At 40.6% G+C, this 24,221-nt stretch overlaps 1 protein-coding gene across 1 annotated transcript in view; it reads right to left on the reverse strand.

Moving 5' to 3' along the window:
- Positions 1-822: 822 nt before the first annotated feature.
- GABRA3 (gamma-aminobutyric acid type A receptor subunit alpha3) overlaps positions 823-24,221 on the reverse strand; it is a 142,178-nt gene continuing 118,779 nt past the window's right edge. The window contains exons 7-9 of the mRNA XM_068962291.1: positions 19,418-19,570; positions 14,402-14,613; positions 823-1,158 (exon numbers count right to left, since the gene is read on the reverse strand). Of these exons, the coding sequence (XP_068818392.1) occupies positions 823-1,158; positions 14,402-14,613; positions 19,418-19,570 (701 nt within the window). The remainder of the gene's footprint in view (positions 1,159-14,401; positions 14,614-19,417; positions 19,571-24,221) is intronic.

The following is a 24,221-nucleotide window of genomic DNA, read 5'->3' on the forward strand; positions in this document are numbered from 1 at the left end:
AAAACAAATACTTGATCCTTTTCTTAAAGAGTTTGTAGGCAGTAATGAGTCCAAGCTAAGCCATGTCCAGCTGGCTACAACAGGTTCAAATGGCTTAAGAGAAAAGGGTTTTCTGGAGGAGAGATATACCAAAGAAGGTACTATTTTCCTGAGGGTCTAGACCTGGCAGGTATTTGTCATCTTGGTGCCAGGCTGACCTAACTGGTTCTATCTGTTTTGGCAATACATGGTAGACAGAGGTAAGCCTCAGTTGTCCACGCTAACCTCTAAGCCAATAAAGGGGTTTCAGGCCATCTTCAGAGGTTAGCACTGGCTCCTGCCTTTGTTATCAATACTTATGCCTTGTGGGCCCTGTTGTGGGCAGGAGAGGTGGCAGGCAGGACCACTGGGGACCCAGGCTAGCTCCCTAGTGAGTCAGAATCATCTGATCTGGACAAGTCAACAATCCACCTTAGTCTGGACCTACCCAATAGCCAAGGCTCTCACTACAAGCTGTAGAGTCTCCTGTTGTTTCTGTAGTGGGCAGAGTGTAGTAAATTATACACCGTGCCCTCAGCTGAGGGAGACTGGCAGATTAAAATAAGCAACTGGACAAATGGCAGTGTTTGGCTCCAATTGGGACATACTCAGCAATGTTAGAGGGACAAGTAATTTTTTCTGTTATTGTTTCTTCATTGAGATTCCTAAATATTAACTGAGAGTCATGGCGTGGTAAGAGGATTATAAAAGAAGAATCCTGAAACACATGAGGGGAGCCCTGGGGTTTGGGTGCCTGGATGCTTCCTAGGGTATATAGTGCTCTGGTTGCAGCGCCACCACTATCTACTGTTTGCGGATCATGCCCTTGATAGCTGACTCCCGGTTGACATATGTAGCCCAATAGACCAGATTGAAAATGGCAAAGAGCACAGGAAAGATGATGCGGGAAATCTTGTCAACCTTGCTGACACTGTTGTAGGTCTTGGTCTCAGTCGGGATATCCTGCACATAGGTGGTCTTGGGTGAAGCAATGATTGTCGGGGTGGAGGAGGTGCTTGGAGCAGCGCCCTTGGAGATGGCAGAGAACTCAGTGTCCTTGGCCAGGTTGATGGGATAGGTGGTTCCCACGATGTTGAAAGTGGTGCTGGTTTTCTTGGTCGGAACTGCTGGTGTTTTCTTCTAAGGGCCAGAAAAAGTAGGGGAGAATGGGGGGACAAAAGGAAAGCTAATTAATTCACTATATAGAACACCTTCAAAGGCTGTGGGGAGGAGGAGACATGAGGGAAGTTAGGAAAGAGGGGCCATGAAGCCAATAGCACTGAGTAGCCAGCTTTGTACAAAGGAATAAATTGAAGATGACTTTGAAAACAAAATCTGCATCATCCTGGTTTACTAGCTATTGTGCCTTTGGCCAAGTGACTTCTCCCATTAGAGCTTTAGTTTCTTCATCTGTAAAATGAGGATCAAAATATTTGACAGGGTTGTTGAGAGGATCAGATGAAAGAATGGTGGTAGAAACAACTGGAAAACTGAAATCTTGTCATGTGTAGGATCCTATGCAATCATGTGACTTGATCCTCACAGTAACCATACAATGTAAGTGTGTGAGATTACTCCCATTTGGCAGATGAGAAAACTCAGCTTCAGACTGAGTGGCAGAGCCCACACTAGCCATCTGGGCTCCCAACTTTTAACCAGGGCTGCACTGTACTGTTCTATAGGTATGAGACACTGTTTGGTTACCCGAGACATAACTCCAAAAGGCTTCAACCATCAAGTGGCACATCTCCTGTGAGGAAGAGAGCTTGGTGAGTCTGAAAGTCATTTTGTCTTAAAGACATACATTCTATAGCATGTTAACATGCATCATTATAACCCTTCATGCAGGCAGGAGCTACAGCCTCTCTAGCTCAGTTCATTTCAGTCACTCAGTTGTGTCTGACTTTTTGCGACAGCCTCTCTAGGGAACTTCCGTCTGCTTCCCTCTGACAGCACAGGCAGGGATCCTGGGGGCTTGCTATGACTCAGATCTTTGTTTTTCCAGATTATAAAAAAAAAAAAAAACTCAATGATAAATAAGCATACACACATGTGCCCATTTGTTCTCATATATATGACTTGTATATACATGGACCTTCCATGTAGAAAAGAGAAAAGGTGACAAAGCTCAGGCCTGGGTCAGAAGAGAGAGGCTGAGGAACAGGAGAGGCCAAAGGCAGTGGCTGAGGGCATAGTCTGAGTGCTGAGCTCATAGTGTTTACTGCCTCATTTCCCACTCTGGCCTTTTCTTCCTTTCATCCCTCTCTGTTTCTAGGGAAAAGTGGGTACAGATGAGCTTTGAAAATGCCCAAGAGTATTTGATGGAAAGTGATGACCAATGTGCTGCCCTGATTTCACATACCTCGAATTTTTCTTTCTCAACGTGCCTTTGCTTCCCAGCATCTGTTTTACTTCTTTGCACATGTTTCCTTCCTGGATTTCTCTACTCCTGCCCTCTCCTACTGACCCCCTTTCTCCTAATCTATTTCCTTTCTTCTTTACTTCTGAGTTCCCCCCATTTTCTGACTTATTTTTCTTTAGACCACACTGCCATTGATCTTCCTGGTCCTAATAATAAATTTTGTCCAACAGCTGCTGAATATCTACTGGGCCAAGAACTACGCTAGATGTTTCAGGATAGGTGGGAAGGTTAAAAGTTGTCTGTTTCACTCCTTGTTTTGTAGGAGTTTGTAGTCCAGTGGTGGGGGGGTCAGGGGGAGAGCCCTGTGAACACACCATTGCCATATAATGTGATCAGAATTCTAAGAGGTATGAACAAAGGGTAATGGGAATTCAGTAGAGGAGGGGGTGATGGGAATTCAGTAGAGGAGGGGCAAAGTACCCTCAGGTGCTGGAAAAGGTGGCTCAGAGAAGGCAATGAGGATGGCAAGCTGGGTCATGAAAGATGAGCAGGAGCTCACCAGATGAAGATGTAGCCAAGGCAATGCACAGGTCAAGGGCACTGCTACTTTGAGGAATGACAAGGAGTCTGCTGTAGGTAGATGGGAGTGTAAATGATAAAGGCCTGTCTGTGCTGGCTTCAGGGTTTTCATCAGGGAGGGTAAGAGGGACAAAGAAGTGGGTGCTGGTTTAAGTAAATCAACAGTCTGACTAATAGGACACTTAAAAAGCAAAACCATTCTTTCTCTTTGAGGATTGTAGTTACATTGCTACAAGTGGAAGGGGGGACAGAACTCTAAGGGAGTCTAACAACCTTGTAAATGCTTTAAATGCTACATGGGACTCACTTATAATTAGCAAATTCATTGTGTGAATAGAGGCCTGCTGCTAAATGCCTCTGCTGTTAAATAAAGGAGCACTTCACTTGTTTGCCTACTTACTTATTCATTTGCTTACTAATCTCTTTTTTTTTTCATGGTTAGACAAAAAATAAAATAAAAGAAAAGAAAGAAAAAAACCCACTACCCTGACTTTGCTAGAAGCTTTCACACTCACATATATTATTTCATTTAGTCATCTTATAAGCTGGTTATGACCAAGTCTTTGAAATAATCATTCTGAACAGCAAACACTTTGTTTAGCTCTGTAGGCACTTTGTGTTCTATACGTAGAGAAGCAGCAGTTGATTTAATCACAGATTTTTTAAGTAATAAAAGAAAATTACCTTTTAATTTCCCTCGCCCTTTCCATCATGGAACTTTTTAATCAGCCACTATAATTTTTACCTAAATTGTCAAAGAAGGGAAATCAAAGCAAAAGTTGTAGTGCTGAGAAGACAGAAACAGGAAGCAGAGATTAATGGTTAATAATTCACATTTCTGCATCTAGTTTTCTAATACTTCTCTACAGCCTGGAATTTGATAGACACAAACTAGAGTCACTTAACTCTGACCAAGCTATGATTCTGTGCCTACCTCTCGAGCCAATGCTGGGCTCTTAGCTGCATTATAGATGTTTACAGAATGAACCCTGACCCCCCAAATGAAGATTCTTCATGTGATTTCTAATTTATTCCTGCTGAGTCTTGACCTCTCCTATCAGTTCAGTTCAGTCGCTCAGTCGTGTCGTGTCCGACTCTCTGTGACCCCATGGACTGCAGCACGTCAGGCTTCCCTGTCCATCACCAAATCCTGGACTTGCTGAAACTCATGTCCATCGAATCGGTGATGCCATCCAACCATCTATTCCTATGTCATCCCCTTCTCCTCCTGCCTTCAATCTTTCCCAGCACCAGGGTCTTTTCCAATGAGTCAGTTCTTCGAATCAGGTGGCCAAAGTATTGGAGCTTCAGCTTCAGCATCAGTCCTCCCCATGAATGTTCAGGACTGATATCCTTTAGGATCTCCTTGCAGTCCAAGGGACTTTCAAGAGTCTTCTCCAACTCTTGAGAAGTATGATCTCTCCTATCTAGTATGACTTCTCCTATACAGACAGAGATATATAGAATATCTCTATAGTTCATCCTGGAGTAATTCCCATACCACCATACTGCAACTCACTCTTCCAAATTCCTCCAAGCATTTTGACCTCAGGGCAGGACACTTTTCCTTCTAGAAAGCTACCTCATGTGGACTGAGGATGAGGTAGTGAAAACTTTTATGGACTAATGCATGTCCAGCTTTAGAGTTTTTCTCAGATGATGTTCACGTTAATTGTTTTCAGAAGTGCTAATTAGAGGGTTAGTTGAAGCCCTGAATGTATTTGAGACCTCCAGGATCTCAGAGTATATGCAGACAAAGTCCTATGACTGTGTTAACCTAACATCCATCCAACTTTCCTGAACCCCAGTTTTCAGAAGTGGGTAAAGTAATGGAGTGTATGCTATGTTGGATTCAAAGACAAATCAGACAAAGACCCAATTTTTACACCCAAACAACCCAATTTTTAAAATGGGTTTTAAAATAGACATTTTTCAAAAGAAGATATAGATAGAAATGGCCAATAAGGATGTGAAAAGATACTTAATACCACCAATCATAATAGAAATGCAAGTCAAAATGAGATACCACCTCATACCCATTAGGGTGCCTACTATAAAAAATAAGAACAATAACAGTAACAATAAAAAAAGGAAATAACAAGTGTAGACAAGGATATGGAGACATTTGACCCCTTATGTACTGTCGGGAATGTAAAGTGGTGCAGCTGCTATGAAAAATGGTACACCAGATCCTCAAAAAATTAAAATATGACCCAGCAATTCTACTTTGGAGTATATTGCCCCCCTCAACTGAAAGCAAGGTCTTAAAAAGATATGAGTACACCCATGTTCATAGCAGCATAATTCTCACTAGCCAAAAGATGAAAGCAACCCAAGTATGCATAGAGAGAAGAATGGATGAAGAAAATGTGGTCCATCCATACATTGGGATATTATTCAGCCTTAAAGGAAATTCTGATGCATGCTATAGCATGAATGAACCATGAGGATGTTATGCTAAATGAAAGAAGCCAGTCACAAAGACAAATATGATTCCAGTTGTATTCAGTACTTAGAGAAGTCAGGTTGCTAGAGACAGAAAGTAGAATGGATTGCCGGGGGGAGAGTGGAGAGGAGGATTGGAATTTCTGATTTCATGGGGATAGAGTTTCAGTTTTGCAGGATGAAAAAGTTTTGAAAGTTGCTTGTATAATACTGTGAACATACTTATTAAAACAGTTAAGATGATAAATTTTAGGCTGTCTAATGAAGATTAATTAAAATAAGAGAGAACTAAAATATAAGGGAGAACACACACACACACACAAAAACACAGAAAGGCACAAATGCTGAGTCAAATGAATTCAGAAGAGGAAGGGAGCATGCTGGATTAGGAAGAGGTCAGTAAGCCAACAGAATGGGGAGAGAAAATGCAGGTGCAAGAGAAGTAATCACTTGCACCAGTTTACTGAGAGGGTAGGGGATATCCAGACCATATGTGGGGATGGACCTGGGGCCAGTGGGTGAGAAAGGAAAGAGTGGATGAGACTCAGATATTATCTATGGTTTATTAATTGTGTTTATCTGTTAGTGGGTAGACCTGTGTCCATGCCCAGTTATTTGCTTGGCATGAGGTGTCCTAGAACTGGCACTTATAGACTGTTGGGCCAGGGCAGGGCTGGGTCCTGAGGTTAATAAGCTAGAGGGAGGATTCCAAAATGGAGTTTGCCAGCACCAGTGTCTACATGGTAGAATGAGTTCTCCAGAATGGCTGCCACCAGTGTCTATGTCTCCAGGGGGAGCTGCAGTTGACCCCAGCTTCTCCAGGAGACTCTCCAAGATCAGCAGGTGGGTCTGACCCAGTCTCCTATTACTGCTTTTGCCCTGGATCCCAGAGCATGTGAGTGAAGTCTCTATTTCCCCCCAGCTCTCTGGGACTCTCAATTGTATGCCTTACTGGTCTTCAAAGCCAAATGCTCTGGGGGTTCATTTTCCTGGCATATCACCCACAGGTTATGGAGCCCACCTTGGGGCTCAGACCCCTCACTCCTAGGAGAGAACCTCTGTAATGGTAATATTCCTCTCGTTTGTGGATTGCCTACCCAGGGTATGAGAGTTGCCTATATCACAATTCCACCTGTCTTGTTTGGTTCCTTCTTCATATCTTTAGTTGTAGAAGGTCTTTTCTGGTAAATTTTGATCTTTTCCATGGATGGTTGTTTTGCAGATAGTTGTGATTTTGGTGTGCTTTTGAGAGGAGGTGAGTGCTGGGTCTTTCTACTCTGCCATCTTGACTGATTCCCCTGTTTGTTTCTGTTTCAATCAGTTCACCAGTGATAGAGTATGTTTGTTGTCAGGGAATTTATATCTACTGTAGAAAAGGGTGGGAAGGCTACCACTTTACGAATACAAATTAACCCAGAGTGAATATCATTCACCCCAGAGAGAACATACCAAGTGGTGACTTGATTTGTGGCTCTTTTTACAGGAATGCCAAAAATTTTAAAAAGTCATTAACGATTAAAAAAAAAAAAAACAAAAAAAACCAAAAACTAAACTTTTCCAAATTATGGATGGAAGTTGAGTATCTTCTAATGTAAAATAAAACGTTATTCTAGAGCATTCAAATTTCTTATTTGAAATTAAGAAAAAAGCATAAGAATCACTGTGTCTCCAAAAATTAGGTAAGAATTTATGACTATTTTAAAAGAACTAAGAATAATAATTGTCTTCTTTTTAAATATAGAGTTTTATTTCTTCGTTTTAATTTGCTCTTACTTTTAAAAATCTAGGTAATAACGCACATAGTTAAAAAGAAATAAATGTAAAAACTTATAATGCCTGTACCCCCAACCTTGTCCTACAACATAATTATTTTTAACTTTCTATCTTTATTTTAATTTTCTAAATTTTCTAATATTTATATATTTCTAAGTAATATGCTTATACTGCTGTCAGTTTTATACATAACCATGCATATTTTCATGATGATTTACCTCACTTATGCAACCCTTCCTCCATCTTCCATACAATTAGAGCAATCTTTCTAGCGCAATCAATAGTCAATGGTAACATCATTATAAAGGACTGGATAAATACCTCTAGCCTCTTGCTACAAACTGCACTGGGTTCTTCTCCAGGTTTGCTTGCTGCATAGCTTTCATCTTAGGAATTCCCTTCATCTATCTCCTCTGTAGGATACCCTCTTCTCTGGTCCAGTGTCTTTCTCTTTTTCATTCTACTCTCGTTTTAATAGAACATATTCTCCTGTATTTTCCTAAGGTGGAATCCATGGGAAGTGACATTTCTGAGTTCTAGCAGGTCTGAAAATAACTACCTTTTCATGTAAGTGATACTTTGGCTAGGCATAGGATTCAAGGTTGAAAATCATTTGTCCTTCAGATCTAGATTTACAGCTCCACTGTCTTCCAGCATCCAATGTAGCTGAGAAGTCTGATGCCATTCTGCTAATCATTTCTTTGTAAATAACACTTATTGCCTTTCTAGAATATCTTTAGTCTACCATTTATCCCTGGTTTTCTAAAATTTCAAGATGATGTGACTTTATGTGGGCCTATGAGGACACTTTCAACCTGGAGGCTTATATCTTTCCTTTCGTAAATGTGTCTTATATTAGTTCTTTGCTAATTTCCTTTTTTCCCATTTCTCTGTTCACTCATTCTGCAGGTTCTGAGTTGGATGAATTTCCTGGATTCATCCCTAAGTCCCTTAACCTTTTATTTTCATTCTTCAATTATTTTCTTTTTACCTTACTTGTAGAGAGATTTTTTTTCAGTTTATTTTCCCATCTCTACTGAAACTTTTATTTTGGCAGTTATTTTTTCAAATGCATCATATTTTGTTTCAAATAAAGCAACATATGTATATATGTATATTTTTTCAGAAAAACACAAGATGTTAAACTCTACAAAAGTGCATGTATCTTCAGCAGAAGATACATCAGAAGATTGTCTGATCAATAAGAATTTTGTTTCCAACATTAACTCGCCAAAGACAATCAATGGACTGACATCACTGCTACAACATAGGTTGCTGCTTGAGCTTCTGATCTTTAGTCGCATCTTGATTTTTGTTAACAAATGTGTAAATGCTGCTGGCAGAAATGCTGCAATGTCTTGAGAAAAAGTGCTAACAGATCAAGCAAAGCCATGAAAGTTATGAAACAAGCTAGAGCTGATTATTGGGGTTTCCCTGGTGTTTCAGATGGTAAAGAATCTGCCTGCAATGCAGGAGACCCAGGCTTGATCCCTGGGTTGGGAAGATCCCCTGGAGAAGGAAATGGTAATCCATTCTAGCATCCTTGCCTGGGAAATCCCATGGACAGAGGAGCCTGATGGGCTACAGTCCATGGGTCACAAAGAGTCAGACACGACTGAGTGACTAACACTTTCACTTTTTTCACAAATTATTGAGAGGATCACACAACCAAATAGGGTTTATATATATTCAGACTGACCCTCTTGTGGCAGGGAATTGGGTCAGCACCTCGAGCAGGGAACTGAAACTGAGTGAAAACTGCTTTTTTTCCCCTCTCCTAGCTCAGCCCACCAACCCCACAGCTGGGACAGAGAGAATCGCAGCATCTGTGGAAACTTCTATTTCTCATTACACTGTGAAACCCTGGAGACATTTCCCCAGAAAGGCCTGGCCTCTGAGTTGTCTGCAGAGTACTGCCTTCACTGGGGTCTTTGTCCCCAAAGCAGCCTCTTGGTTTTTGGCACAGCCTTTGTTTTGGGGATGGAATGCCTTGTGTGGCTTGTCTTCTGTGTTCATGGAGGTTGTTGCCCTTCCTTAATGGATCGGCTTCATTACCACTTGGCGGTTATTTTTCATTTCAGAAGCTCTTCCTTATTCTCTGATTTCCTTTTATATTAGCATCCTCCTTATTTTATGTATATGATATATTTACAAATATAAGATAAGATTTACTTTTGTTTTGCTTAGGTTCTCTTTAATTCCCTAAATTATTTCTGTTCCAGCCAAGGTGAGTTTTTTTTTTTTTTAATCTTTACTTTTCTCTATTACAAATTTTACTTTGATAATGCTTCATATCATAGTATTATTTGGCAACATAAAAGATGTCTGTGTTTAGTCTGCCTGAGCTGGGCTTGTTGACTGGTAAACTATGACTGACGATTATCTGGAGGGAGGTCATTTTATGGGATACCCCAGAATGTCACTGTATTAAGGTCTTTTCTATGGAGACATTTAGCTTCTTTAGAAAAGAAACTTCTGCTGGTCTTTAGCAAACTATACATCTGGCTGTTGACATTTTATATGCTGGCAGGCTCTGGGGTCTTGACTACTCTGTACACAGGCCTTTATCCAGTCCCCTTAATTGCACCCCCATGATTTATTGTCTGTTGTATGAGGCATCTTGAATGCTGAGTTTCTCTCCAACTTGATAAATCAGTTCTTGTTCTATCTTTCCACATTCATTTTTCTTAAAAAATGCATTACAATCTCTTGTCTGACTGAAAGCCCTTCTTCAGTTCTCCTGGTACTTGTGGGTTTATACTTGTTTTATTTCTTTACCTTCATTTTAGTGGGATTTTTAAAGGAAGTGGTGATAAAACGTGAAGCTGTTCCTCAGAAGCCCACAGTTCATCTATTTTGCAGAGTGCTGTTATAAGGTAGTCATTTGTCTTCATTTAAAAATGAGGTATATGTTCCTACCTATCCCTTCTTTTCCTTTCCTTTATCTTTCCCCTCACATTCTGTCTAATCCATGACCATAGTACAGATCAGAAATGGACTTTTGAAGCATTTATATTAGTTTTAAACAGTTTTGTGCTCAACTATTCTAGTTTTATGAGGCAAATAAGGTTTAATATGTCTCTCTAAAGGAAGCAAAATAAGGTACAGTTAAATTGCACTGTTTTTTACTCTTAATGCACTTCATTTTTTTCTGTGGGTCAGTGGTTCTGTTAGTTTCTTCATATTGTAGCAGTGTGCACAAAACAGTACCCTCATATTAGAAATCCATTTTTATATATTTCATAGTTGTTTTCAAATCTCAACATCTTTCAATAACTTAAATTGATTGACAGAACTAAGGAGGAATACTAAGATCACTATCTTTGCAGAAGACTTTTAAATGATTCTTTTTGTCCTTTTTTTTTTTTCATTTTTAGCACTCTTTGGAATTGGAGAAATGGTTATCAGTTTTGAAATCCACAGCTACACTGTTCAAATGCTCTTTCTACCTTCAAGCCACCACTGCATCTCTTCCCAATTACCAAAAATAAGTCTACCACATATTTCATAAGATATTTATAACTGCCTTTCAGATATCTGAAATTAGCAATCATCATTGCCTTAATGCATCTGTCCTTTCTCCATTGTAGTAACCAAAGTGAAACAGCATATTTTAAACATGGTACAACCTGTACAGAATAAAAGGGGTTTATCATCTCATTTGTTCTAGGTAACTCCTAACTCAGACTTAAATCAAATTTGGCTTTTCAAGAGTTACACCGCATGGATGGCTTACATTAAATGTGTTCTTTCCCTATAGCATCTTATTTATAACATGCAAATCTTTGTTAAGCTTTTTTATCCCTGATTTTTTTTGGAATATATGTGTAAAAATTTGTTGTATTTAGAAATGTTAATTTTTTGGTTTCAGCCTATTCTTTCAAACTTCAGAAATTCTCTTGGACTCTACTTCAGAAGATACTCTTTTTCATTAATGCCAGCTTACGAATTTGAATCTCCTATATTATGTGTCTTTATTTAAGTCACAGATGACAGTATTTAAGAGGGCTTCCCTGGTAGCTCAGATGGTAAAGAATCTGCAGAGGGTCAAAGATAAAGCTTGGTGGCTTATTACAGCAATATCCATTCAGGTTGATGTCCATCCATCAATCAGATTATATTTGACTTCAATTGGTCAACAAACTACATCAGCATAATTGTAATATTTTTTCAACTGGTATTTCTTCTTCATGAAGACATAATTTTAAAAAGTTAGATGTCTTGATAAAGTCTGTATATTTCCTATTCTACCAGTCTAGTAAACTTTCCATGAATTTTCTTAAGGTTAGTTTGGCACAATTTCTTCTTAGTTAAATCAGGCTATATGTCAGTAGTTAGTGCAAACTGCTCTTAAAACATCTGTTTAATAAGGGTCTTTCAGTATAATATGTCAGAATCAGGACATCTTTGCTTCCTTTTCTTCTCTGGAACCAACCAAAATAAGGAAAATGATATATGAAACCAAAACTCCATCTTTGATGAAAATTGGAAGTATTTTTAACCCTCACCCCAAAATGTAAGGGCTCCCAAATGCAGTAAAAACTGAATCATGGTGAAGAAGACATTGAGGATGCCTAATATTCTAGATTTCAGGCCAAGAACAGAGTCCTAAAATGTGGATGGCAGGACCTGAGTGAAAAACAAATGACCTCTGTTTTGAAACAAATGGTTTTCAGGCTGGTAGTGAGAACATCCTGGAATATTGTTTGATTAGCACATAGTAGTGAGGAGATGGAGACTGGAAACATTAAAGGGTACAATATTACACATATGCACACAAGCATGCACACACTACACCATACATAGAGGTCTTTCTTGAGGGTTATTTATAAGAATTTATATAGATAACAAATGATGGTCAAACTATTCACTTTCAACTACTTATTCTCAACCACTCACAACTATCCTATTCATTGTCTCAGTCCCTCCCCAAAATGATACTTTCACACATAGCAGTGTTAGTAAAAACTCCTCTAATACAACTTCAAGTAACAGTTGAAAAAGAATATGTTACTGATGCAAAATAGGTTACAATGAGGGGAAAGAACCAATAAAGAACTGTGTAACAACACACAAAACAAACAGAATACATTAAAAGCTAAGTCAGCAGAAATCAAAAATTAATATAAGGAAAAATACCACTACTATAGAAATGAAGGAGAACAGACACGGTGAAAATGTTCAGAGACACAGAAGACAGGCTTGAGAAAACTAAAATGGATAATAACAGTTGGAAATTACTAGAGAATAATGGTAAATAAAGATTACAAAGTTCTTTATATGTATAATCTGTGCTTTTAGGGAGATAACAGAGCAAAGATCTGTTTCAGGAAAGCTTTCCTGAAACAAGGAAAGTTGTGAATCTATAGACTAGGAAAAATTCATACAGATAGATCAAGATCTATCTATCCTTGTAAAGTAAGTGGTATTTGTAAATAAAAGACACATGCATATAGGTTTCTAAGCCATAAAATCATCTCCTTATTATGTGAAAGATTCTCAGGGTGGTTTTAAATTTCCTCATAATAATATTCAGTTCTAGAACCAAAAATAGCAACCAATGTCTATGTGGACATTAGAGAAAGAGAATGTGACCCGCAAATTGTATAACAGCCCAAATATAATTCAAGTATAAACACAACTGATAGATAATCTTATACATGTAAGATTGTCAGTAATGTTAGGCATTACTGACATAAGATAGTAGGAAATATGGTTCCCACGAACACTTCCTAAAGAAACTTCCAGAGGATAGCCTTGAGGTAACTAAGCGATGAACATAAAAATGGATAAGAGGGCTATTTTGAGAAGAGAGTCTTTTTAAATATAGAACTGTGAGTAATAAAATACAGAAATTATGACTGCATAAAAGCATGTAAATACTATAAAACTTGACAATGTGGAGACAGTTGTATAACAAAAGTTGAGCGATGACAGGAACTGGTAGAAAGCAAAGGTGAGAAGCAGGATAAGTATAATAATTTCCTTATATTTTGCAGTGGGTGAGGGATCAACAGACCTGGTTTATAACTGATGAATCAAGCATTAGATGGGTAAATATATTTTAAGGATACAAATGTTAACAACTAGACTAAGAATAATAATAAAACCAACCAAGAAATTCCTATGGTAGAATAGATGGAGGAAAAAGAAATATCCTTATTTCTTTGTGATTTATAGCAAAGAGTTAATAAATTTTATCTAAATAAATAGTTAAGATCTATTCTAAAAAATTTTCCAACTCACCAGTCTATATTCTACGGAATCTATTCCTCCAGTTTGAAAAATCTTCATTATGTTTTCTCTTCTCCATGATTCTGGGGCCACACCTGCCCATTCTTTTTAGCATCGTGGGTTAGTCTTCATCTACAGCTAGAGATCTCAACTCTTTTAAAGCAGTCAAAGATACCAAACTTGATTTTACTGTATTTATGTTTTTTTATTCCTACCAATTCCAGGTGGTTTATTGGAATTTTTTTCTTTCTTCTCATCCATTAATCCAATTAACATTTATTCAGCTTTTACTATGAGTCAGATGCTGTACACAGATGCTAGCTAGTTAGACAAATGCAGGCAAGTCCCTGCCCTCAAGAAGTTCAGTCTAGTGAGGAAGCAGACAAATAACTCTAATGCAAATAAATGCTTTTCATATCATGAGCAACCTCACCCACCCCCAGAAAAGCTGAAGCTATCTCATGATTCTGGAAAGCTTCTATGGAGAAAATAGCATTTCATCTGGTTCTTAAAGACTGAGCAGGTCTTTATCAGGCAGGAAAATAAGAAAAGAACATTCCAGGTAGAGAGTAAAAGTAAGCAAAGACATAGAAGGAATGATGATCATTTTTGTGTGATGGTAATGGGAACATATTGCCAAAATGAGGGGCAAAAGTGGCCCTAGAGACTGTTCTCTGGGTGGAAGATAAAGACTACTCTTCTGGGTGACTTTGTAAGTACAACAGACTCTCCTTGGGTTCAGCAGTATCACACTTAGGTTTGATCCCTCACCACAAGACATCATCCCTCCATGATACCAACCCTCTTTTCTTTGCCCCCAGCAAACACTCCACACTGCCAAGAAGCACTCCAGTTGAGAATTGGATTGATGACCCCAGTGAATAGCACACAGCCCTGGCCAGTTCCCACAGGCTGCAGGCTGCCCACTCCTGGTTCCAATACAGTTCTCTCAGGGAATGCTTCCCAGCCCCCACCTTTCCTGTATCTTACCTTCATCTCCAGGGCTTCTGGCACCTTCTTGCCTTCCCAAGCCCAACTCCGTTTTGTGAAGTAGTTCACGGTCGCAAACTCAATCAGCGCAGAAAATACAAAGGCATAACACACGGCTATGAACCAATCCATGGCCGTCGCATATGCCACTTTAGGTAAGGAGTTTCTGGCACTGATACTCAAGGTGGTCATGGTGAGAACAGTGGTGACACCTAGGGAGAGAGAAAATAAGAACTAGTTGCCACTAAAAGACATTGAGTGTACCTGATGATATCACCATCTTCCTCCTTGAAAGGAGGAGCTAAACCCACCCAAAATGACCTCTTTTAAAGTAAAAAAAAAAAGATAATGTCAAAATGGAATGGTTCTATGTAATAACCACCCCATCCCAATTATCACAGGAAGAGGAATCTCCAGTATAGCATTTAAGAGTTGCCTTTTAACCTTGGCTTAAACATTTCCATTGAAGACTAGGTTGTAGGTAACCTATTTCAGTGTAATAGAGCTTTCTTTTTTTTAATTTAAATTTATTTATTTTAATTGGAGGCTAATTACTTTACAATATTGTATTAGTTTTGCCACACATCAACATGAATCCACCACGGGTGCACACGTGTTCCCAATCCTGAACCCCCCTCCCACCTCCGTCCCTGTACCATCTCTCTGGGTCATCCCAGTGCACCAGCCCCAAGCTCCTGCATCAAACCTACACTGGCGATTCTTTTCTTATATGATATTATACATGTTTCAATGCCATTCTCCCAAATCATCCCACCCTCGCCCTCTCCCACAGAGTCCAGAAGACTGTTCGATACATCTGTGCCTCTTTCGCTGTGTCACATACAGGGTTATCGTTACTGTCTAATCAGAGAAGTCTACCTTATGCTGCAACCTGCGTTCCTAACTCCTAATCCACTGATTGATCGCAGAGGTTCTGTCTGGAAACTAAAGAAAGAAACCCTGAATTTTTCTTTCTGGGACAGGACTTCAGAAAGTTGAAGAGAGTGGCCATGGTTTCTTGTGAGTCTGTTCATCTCTAGAACATGACAAGCTCCTTTTTTTTGTTTCTCCTCCTTCTCCATTCTGGTAGATGCCTTCTCAACAGACTGGAACTTAGGCTAAGACTCAGGACATGGTCTGATATTAGCTGGAGTTTCATTTCATTTATTGTGGACACTATTCCCCTAATAACACAACAAAATATTGTAGAAAAATTGTCCTTTAGCTACATCACAGTCTAGGTCCTATTGAATTCATGAACAACCAAAACTATTCTCACTTCTATTTCTTATGAGTTTTTGCCAAACCAGAGCTTGGTTTTAAATCAATTGATTCTTTTTCTTGGTTGTATTTATTAACCTAAATTTAATATTTTCTTTTACTCATTTTTAAATTATATTAATTTTTTTCTAATCTGCTCATAGTTTAGATATGCATATGAAATATATAGTGTTGTGGTTAACAATATGAGCTCATATTGCTAACCACTTCATGGCAAATAGATGGGGAAACAGTGGAAACAGTGGCTGACATTATTTTTGGGGGGCTCCAAAATCACTGCAGATGGCGATTGCAGCCATGAAATTAAAAGACACTTACTCCTTGGTGGGAAAGTTATGACCAACCTAGACAGCATATTGAAAAGCAGAGACATTACTTTGCCAACAAAAGTCCATCTAGTCAAGGCTATGGTTTTTCCAGTAGTCATGTGTGGATGTGAGGGTTGGACTATAAGGACAGCTGAGTGCCGAAGAATTGATGCTTTTGAACTATGGTGTTGGAGAAGACTCTTGAGAGTCCCTTGGACTGCAAGGAGATCCAACCAGTCCATCCTAAAGATCAGTCCTGGGTGTTCACTGGAAGAACTGATGCTAAAGTTGAAATTCCAATACTTTGGCCACCTGATGCAAAGAACTGACTCATTTGAAAAGACCCTGATGCTGGGAAAGATTGAGGGCAGGAGGAGAAGGGGATGACAGAGGGTGAGATGTTTGGATGGCATCACCAACTCAATGGACATGAGTGTGGGTAGGCTCCAGGAGTTGGTGATGGATAGAGAAGCCTGGTGTGCTGCAGTTCATGGGATTGCAAAAATCACACATGACTGAGTGACTGAACTGAACTGAATTATAGTCACATTTTAACAATAAAATTATAACACTAATTTTGTCATTGTTAGTAAGAGTATTCCAATCTTAAATGTTATTGTTTTTTAGTTGTGAAGTCGTGTATGACTCTTTTGCAAACCCATGGACTGCAGCCCACCAGAGGCCTCTGTCCATGGGATTTCCCAGGCAAGAATACTGGAGTGGGTAGCCATTCCCTTCTACAGGGGATCTTCCCAGGGATCGAACCTGTGTCTCCTGCATTGACAGGCGTATTCTTCACCACTGAGTCACCTGGGATGCCCCAGTCTTGAATACTTACACTAGAAGTAGGAAGTCCTGAGTTCTACTACTTACTGGTTTTGTATCTTGGGAAATTTCTTTAATATCTCCTTGACTTCATTCTTCCCATCTATATGAATATTCCCTACAGTCTCCTCCAGAATTTTGATGATGCAGTTGTGTACCCAAATCCATCCAGAATTTAGTAAGAAGGAATAGTCAGAACCTCTTTCTAAGTGTTGGGTTCCTCAAGAAGATGGAGAGTGTGACCCTTATGAGCCTGGGTCAAGTAGGGTATGGAACATAGTCCTAATGGGGTAAGATATGTTATATCAAAAAGCAAGCAGATGAGGCCTATTAACTATTAACTCTACCCAGAGAGTCAGCCACATGTGCTGCAGTCTCTGGAGCCTCCTTTCATATCTTGATTCTGTGAGTATCTTACTTACACATTTACTATATAAATCAAAAGCCAGACTGGCAAAAACTTAGTACAGTTTCAACAAAGAGGCCCTAAAGGAGCGCCTTTACACAAACTAAGAAGAGAATTGTCAAGGCTGATTAGAGAAAAGACAATTTAAGTCCTGTCAGGAATAAGCCATACAGCTAGGACCTCATAACAAAATCTGAATTTGTAGCCTGGTAAGCTCTGAGAATGGATCTAAGGCTCAGTAACCCTCTGATCACACCAAGCAAGTGATTCATGGAACAAACAAGTTATCTCATTTATGGTTATCAGCAAATGTAATTGTCCACACCAGTACATTCTTAACAGTGCCAAAGCATGGACCAAGAGAACCATACGGCAACACAAGTGTTTAGGTACCATATCTAGTGGAGAGGTTTAGAACTCTAGCCTTTAAGGCCTAATTAAAACTGTCATCTTGTGAAGAGTTCTTACCTAGTCAGAGCTGGTAGGGCCTTCAATCAAGCATCTGGTATACTTCACGGATGGACAAAGAGGTTTGGCATTTTAAAAGATCCAGGCCTGCCACTCAGGGCTTCTCTTTCAAGACTTTTCTACAAAGCTTTTCTGTGCCTGCCCTCTTCCTTCCTTTGAGTACTTCTAAAAGTCTAGTATGCTTCTTTGATAATGTATGTCTGTCCCACCCAACTAAAGTTGCTTGAGATAATGCAAGATAATCTCCCCATCTCAAAATTCTTAACTTAGAACAAATCTGTAAAGTCCTTCTGCCATATAATGTAACATTCACAAGTTCCAGAGATTAGAACATGGGTATCACTAGGGACCATTATTAAGCCTACCACAATCCTAGTTTTAACCCTTAATTTCACTCAAGCTAAAAGCCTTTCTTGTGTAACCTTAAAACTCAAACTCTTATCTACCAAGACAAGTAGTCCATCCATTGATCCATTTTCTTGCTACAACAGTACCAGCTCATGTCATTAACATTCCAGTTTTCAGTTCCTTCTTCCATTTGGGCCACTGAGTGTTTAAATTATGAGCTCAGATATTAAAAAATAATGCTTTCTATGTTTTATCTGGTTTTTAAGGATTTTGTACAGGAAGATTTTTTCAAGGTATCTAGTTTGCAACATTTCCAAAAATTGGGCAAATTTAATCTACTCCTATATAGATTATGCCCCCCCCCCGCCAACTTCATTAGAGCTGTTCTTTTCAAATCACTAGCAACCAAGCATATCATGATCCCAAATACAGTTTTTATCTGCATTTTACCTAAACACACAGAATTCACCCCAGTTGATCATTCCCTGCTTCTTGAACACTCACCTCTTTTGATTTCCATGATATCACAGCGTTTCTCTTTTTTTTTTCTTACTCTACAGATTATTTCTCTTTCTCCACTACTGTCTGCTCTTCTACCTGACCTAAAATGCTTCTTCTTTCTAAAACATCATTTATTCTTTAATTACACAGTATAGCTTCAGGGTCTCTGTAGGAAATATTGGCCTTCTTTGGGAATACTCAGTATATCAAAGTATGTGGAGACAATTCAGTGGATTAAGAGTCAGTTAATGTTTATCTCCTTAAAAAATCTTACAATAAGAAAAACAGACAGAAAACAGTTTATGTGCTTTAAGTCTCTCATGGCAAAGTGCTAAAGCTATGCAAATCTCTTCCTAGACAACAGTCAATTCATAGTGAAAAATATTTCTCTAATTATAGGTATTCTTGTAAAAACCTTCAAACTTTGTAGCTCTTACCGAATATCAGACAATTCATACTTTCAAAAAGGCTAGAGAGGAAGCAACAAAGTCATATAAAAACCTGGGTCATTAAAAAGCCCCAATCTACTTTTCTGTCTTCACCTTAGTTTCTCCCCTTCCCTTTCTCCAGCTCTGCCCACTAATTTCCTCTCCATTTCACTGAAAGTTCCATCCCTCTCCAGCTCCAGAAGCAAACCTGACTGAGATAGGAAGCATTTCGATAAACCTTAATGTTCCAATACTCTTCTTATTCCCACTTTTAATAATTCAGTTGCTGAACATACCAAGGTATGATGACTTAGTTATTAATGCTAGGCTCAGGTGTTTCTCCCATTCACTACAGTAATGATTCTTCTACCATCCTTACCCCTACTCTGACTGTTCATCATAACACTTTGCAAATGTCCCCCAATCCTATTCTTCATAAAACAACACTCACCAAAGACCGTGCGGGCAGGGACAGACTCTCTGTTGAGCCAGAAAGACACTTGTGACAGGATGACAGTCATGATACATGGCAAGTAGGTCTGGATCACAAAGTAGCCAATTTTTCGCTTGAGGTGGAAGTGGGTTGTCATGACGACATATTCTCCTAGAGAGTAAAAATTAGACATTATTGCAGTCAAATATTGTTGGATCAAGGTGGGCCCCAATTCAGTTCACAAAGCTCCTTAACCTTATACTTAGAATAAGACATTCTAGTACCTCTCAGGTCCATGTAACCAGATCTCTTTAATAATCATGAAGAAGTACAGAGGTGAGTTTGTGTGTTTTTGTGTGTGTGTGTGTGTGAAAATATTACCAAACACAAACCCATGTGACCAACACACAGTGAGGCCAAACAATACTAAAATGTCGGAGCTTGGCACAGAGAAAGGATTATTGCAGGGCCATGCAAGGATGAGTGGCTTATGCCCTAAAAACCTTGAACTCCCAGAAAGCTTTCAGCAAAGCCCTTTTATAGGAAAGGTGAGGGATGGCCATGGTTTGTTGTTTCAAACTTCTTGCTGTCAGATCCTTTGTTCTTGAGGTGAAGTCACAGTCAGGTCACCATGTTCCTGTAAACCTTCACCAAAACAAATGTTATTCTCTGTTCTAACAAAAACAGGCAAGGTCCCAAGGTCAACTTTCACCCTTCGAGCTCCAGGCCTGGCTAAAAGCAAGGGGTCACTGCATGGATCGGTTACCCTGCCCAGAAGCGTTCATCCAGCCCCCAGACTGTATCCTCTTGCCAGTGCCCTGGCCCAGCTGAAGAGGCAGATCTCAGCTGGAGGCGCCCTCAGGACCAAGTCTTCAGACCCTGCCCAGCCATCATCACCGAGGGAGCCAAAATGCACAGGACTGAACTGGCCCTCAAGCTTTTTATTTAAACTGAAGGGAATCTGAGAACTCCATGGACTGCAACCTATGAAGACACTGCCGCCATTAGGCTACAGACAGGGGAAGAGGTTTATGGCTGCTTTGAGGCCTGGGCTTGGAAAATGGGTATCCGTAGTGATGACCTGGAGCTCTGTGGGATACAGCCCTCTGCCTGTCCCCAGGGGGCCCCCAGATCACCCACTGGCCTGAGGCTGAAGTGCCTGGAGGGCCTGGAAAGAAGGCCAAGATCCACCTCTCACTGCATTCTCTGCCACAAGGACACCTGCAAGCTGACTATTGGCTGAGCAGGCTCTCTAAACACCCTGGTAAAAGTCTCATGCTAATGGCTGTGTGTCTGTCCTGCTCCTGTTATATCCTAGAAGGGCACTGTAGAGGCCTGGATGACAGCTGAATTGAGGGGTCTGCACCATCCAATAGCAGGTGCCTGGTGTGTGAGTGAGCAGAGGCTAGCATCTCCGGCACCAAATCCAGACACTTGTACTGAGGTGGAGGGAAAATTTGGGGGAGGTATCACATCCTAGATCCTAGTAGGGTAGCCCCAGCTGGCCCATCTGTCCAGGCATGTACTGTCCCACCTAGCGGAGGGTTTGATAGGAGCAGGCAGATCAGGCAGCTGCAATACTGCCTCTGGGGCCATTTCTTCATTTTCTCCCTGACCTCAGGAGGGCAAATGGCCTTGCTTCCTGGTCTCCCCTCACTGTTGGAGGTGTCCCTACCACATGTGCAGTGGAGCCTACATGTATCTGACCCAATAAACCCTGCTAGAGCATGACCACTTCTATTACAAGGTCATGATGTTCTAGCCGAAGCATTTTCAACTAGCCTTACATGTCAGCAGAGGGTCTCCTCAATTCATGGTCAAGAGCAGCACCATATCCACTGATCTGCTGGTCTACCTGTCAGTGAGTCTGCCTCTACCTGTCTTGGTGATCTGCAATAACTCAGACTTGCCCAAGGCAAGAAGGTGCAATGTATGTGTGCATACCTCATGTTTCCACAGCACACTACTCTGCCAGGCATTGCTTGGCAACTGCCTGGGCGAAGGCACAGAGCACACAAACGAGCTTGTCTCACTCCCTTGGCATTCTTATCCAGGTCTGTATCTTTAAATAATAACTTAAACTTTGATAACTCCCCAATGTGTATTTTCTGCCTGGGCTTCCTACTTGTTATGGTTATAGGTTGAATTATGTCTCCTATAAATATATGAAGTCATAAACATGAATGCCTCAAAATGTGACTTTCTTTAGAAAGAAGTGTGCTGCAGATATAGCTAGTTAAAATAAGTTCATACTGGAGTAGGATGGGACCTGATCTACTATGACTGATGCTCTCTTATAAAAAGAGAGACACAAAGGGAAATGTGTGATGACAGAGGCAGAGATTGTAATAGGGGTGAGACAGACACGAGCTATAGTAGCCCCACTCAGCCACTGGTATGCACCACAGTGGGTCCTTCCCCCATCCCCTCTTCTATATATAAGGAGCCCAAATTTGGACTGATGGAAAATGGTTTTTTTGAGACGCTAGTCTGCCACCTTCTTGGTCTGCTAGCTTTTCTATCATTCCTTGCTCCAACAACTCATCTCCAGATTGATTGGCCTGTTGTGCAGCAAGCAGAACAATTTTAGGCTCAATAACAAATTTTTGGTGAAACCACTCAGGAGCCTTGCTACTTGTGACCAACCAGCCCTGCTTGGGGAATTTTAGGGTAAGGCCCTAGCAGCTGCCAGGACCATTTGTCCTGAGGATCTTCTCTTCAAAATTCCCTAGAGCGGCACTGGGTGCCTCAGAGCTTGGCCGTTGGAGCAAGGAATCAATGCTTGGGAACCGACAGGCTTGATATGGTAGGGTGAGTTGCTCAGGTGTGTACAACTGGAAACATCTTCCCTTCTCAATTTGGGTTTTTTTCCTTAAAGGAAAAGCCCGTTTGTTCATGGTACCCTTTTGGAGAGGGCAGTTGTTCGAGGGCTTCCCAGCTGGCACAGTGGTAAAGAATCTGCCTGCCAATGTAGGAGATGAGAGTTTGATCCCTGGGTCAGGAAGATCCCCTGGAGAAAGAAGTGGCAACCCACTTCAGTATTCTTGCCTGGAAAATCCCATGGACAGAGGAGACTGGTAGGCAACAGTCTATGGGGTTGCAAAGAGTTGGACACAACTGAGTGACTCAGCACGCATGCACACATGAATTGTTGTTGAACTCTATCTGGGTTTTGAGCCATTTCTTTCAGTTTTGTTTTGTGTTCACTTGCTTTTGTTTTGCATTTGTTTGTTCCTGTTTTGCCCTCATTCACGATGGACCCTATTTATGCCTCTGGCATTGGAATTTGCTTGTCCTTTTTGTGTTTTGTTGTTCTTGAACTTATAAATATGGGAAATACTCCATCTGTCCCTAAGAAAAGCCCTTTGGGATGTACCTTAAGTAAATGGGCAAAAAATAGTTGTGAGCTTATGACTAAGGAACAGATGATATTCTATTGTCATAGTGTGTGGTCCCAATATATGTTAGGATCAGGAGAGCTATGGCCTTTGAATGGCTCACTTTATTATACAATCTTGCAATTAGAATTGTTTTGTGAAAGAGCAGGTGAAAATGATGAGATTCTATATGGAGAAACATTTATGCTATTGCATTAAGAGGAAAAGCAGTCAAATGGCTACTGCCTTATGGCACAGTGGTCTGAAGGGAAAACCTGTTCTCCGAGAGGGAGAGGGAGAAAGCAAGAGTGAGGACATGCTATTTCAAAACTTAAAACCCCCTCCAACCAACCCAGCTCCCCCACTGGCCAAGCAGGATGCACTAACATATGCACTGTCTCCTGTCTCCCCTACTTATGAGAATCAATTAGAAGTTTCTATGTTAACCTCCAGGTCACAGGAGCCTGGTTTGTTATCACCATCTAAGACCTGACAGGGCACCCAATTTGGACTGGGAGCCACTTCTGGAGCAGGGCAATCTTCTTTGTGCACATATCCTGTAGGAGGCCTTAATGCAGATGGCCAAAGAGCTGGGTTTCCATGGATGCACAAGCCATTCTCAACTTCAGATTTGTTTAATTGGAAAAAACCATAACCCTACATACTGAGAGGACCCCCTCCATATGACTGAACTTTTCACTTCTATCTTTGCCATTCACCATCCCTCTTGGGCAGACATTCACACTTGTACGAAGTTGATGCTTACTGGGGATGAAAGGATGATGCTCACTGACAAGGCTAGAGAGGAAGCATAGCAGCTTCATCTAGCAGATCCAGATGGAACTTCAGAAGTAAATCTGGCATTTCCTATTGTTGAACGTGACTGGGACCCTAACAATGGAGAAATGACGCACCTAGAGCATTATAGGAAGTGTATCTTAGCGACTCTTTGAAAGGGAGTACCTAAGCAAAAGACCTTAAAATAAATTTACAAGATACACAAAAACCCTACAAGGATCTGTTAGGGGAAGCACATGGACTGAAACTGCCCACCCTGGCCAGGCACCATAGTAACCATTTGCATGAGTTGCTTTATGACAGGAGATCCTGATAAGGAATACGGAACTAATAAGCCACCACCAACCGGAAGAGTTCGGGAAAGGTCGAAAGGAGACACAGGGTGTCCGTCCACTTCCCAGAATCCTTCTCACTAGCATCCATCTTGGCTGAGCAATGCGTGTGCCACCAGGAAAGGCTCTGAATTAGAATGATTGGCCAAAGACCACCCAGAAACTAATCCCATCACCATAAAACCCAAGACTGCGAGCCACGTGGCAGAGCTGTTCTCCTGGGTTCCCTTACCCTACTGCTCTCCACCTGGGTGCCCTTCCCAATAAAATCTCTTGCTTTGTCAGCACGTGTCTCCTCAGACAATTCTTTTCTGA

Source organism: Capricornis sumatraensis, chromosome X (assembly GCF_032405125.1).
Source record: "Capricornis sumatraensis isolate serow.1 chromosome X, serow.2, whole genome shotgun sequence".
In the NCBI taxonomy this organism is placed as follows: Eukaryota; Metazoa; Chordata; class Mammalia; order Artiodactyla; family Bovidae; genus Capricornis; species Capricornis sumatraensis.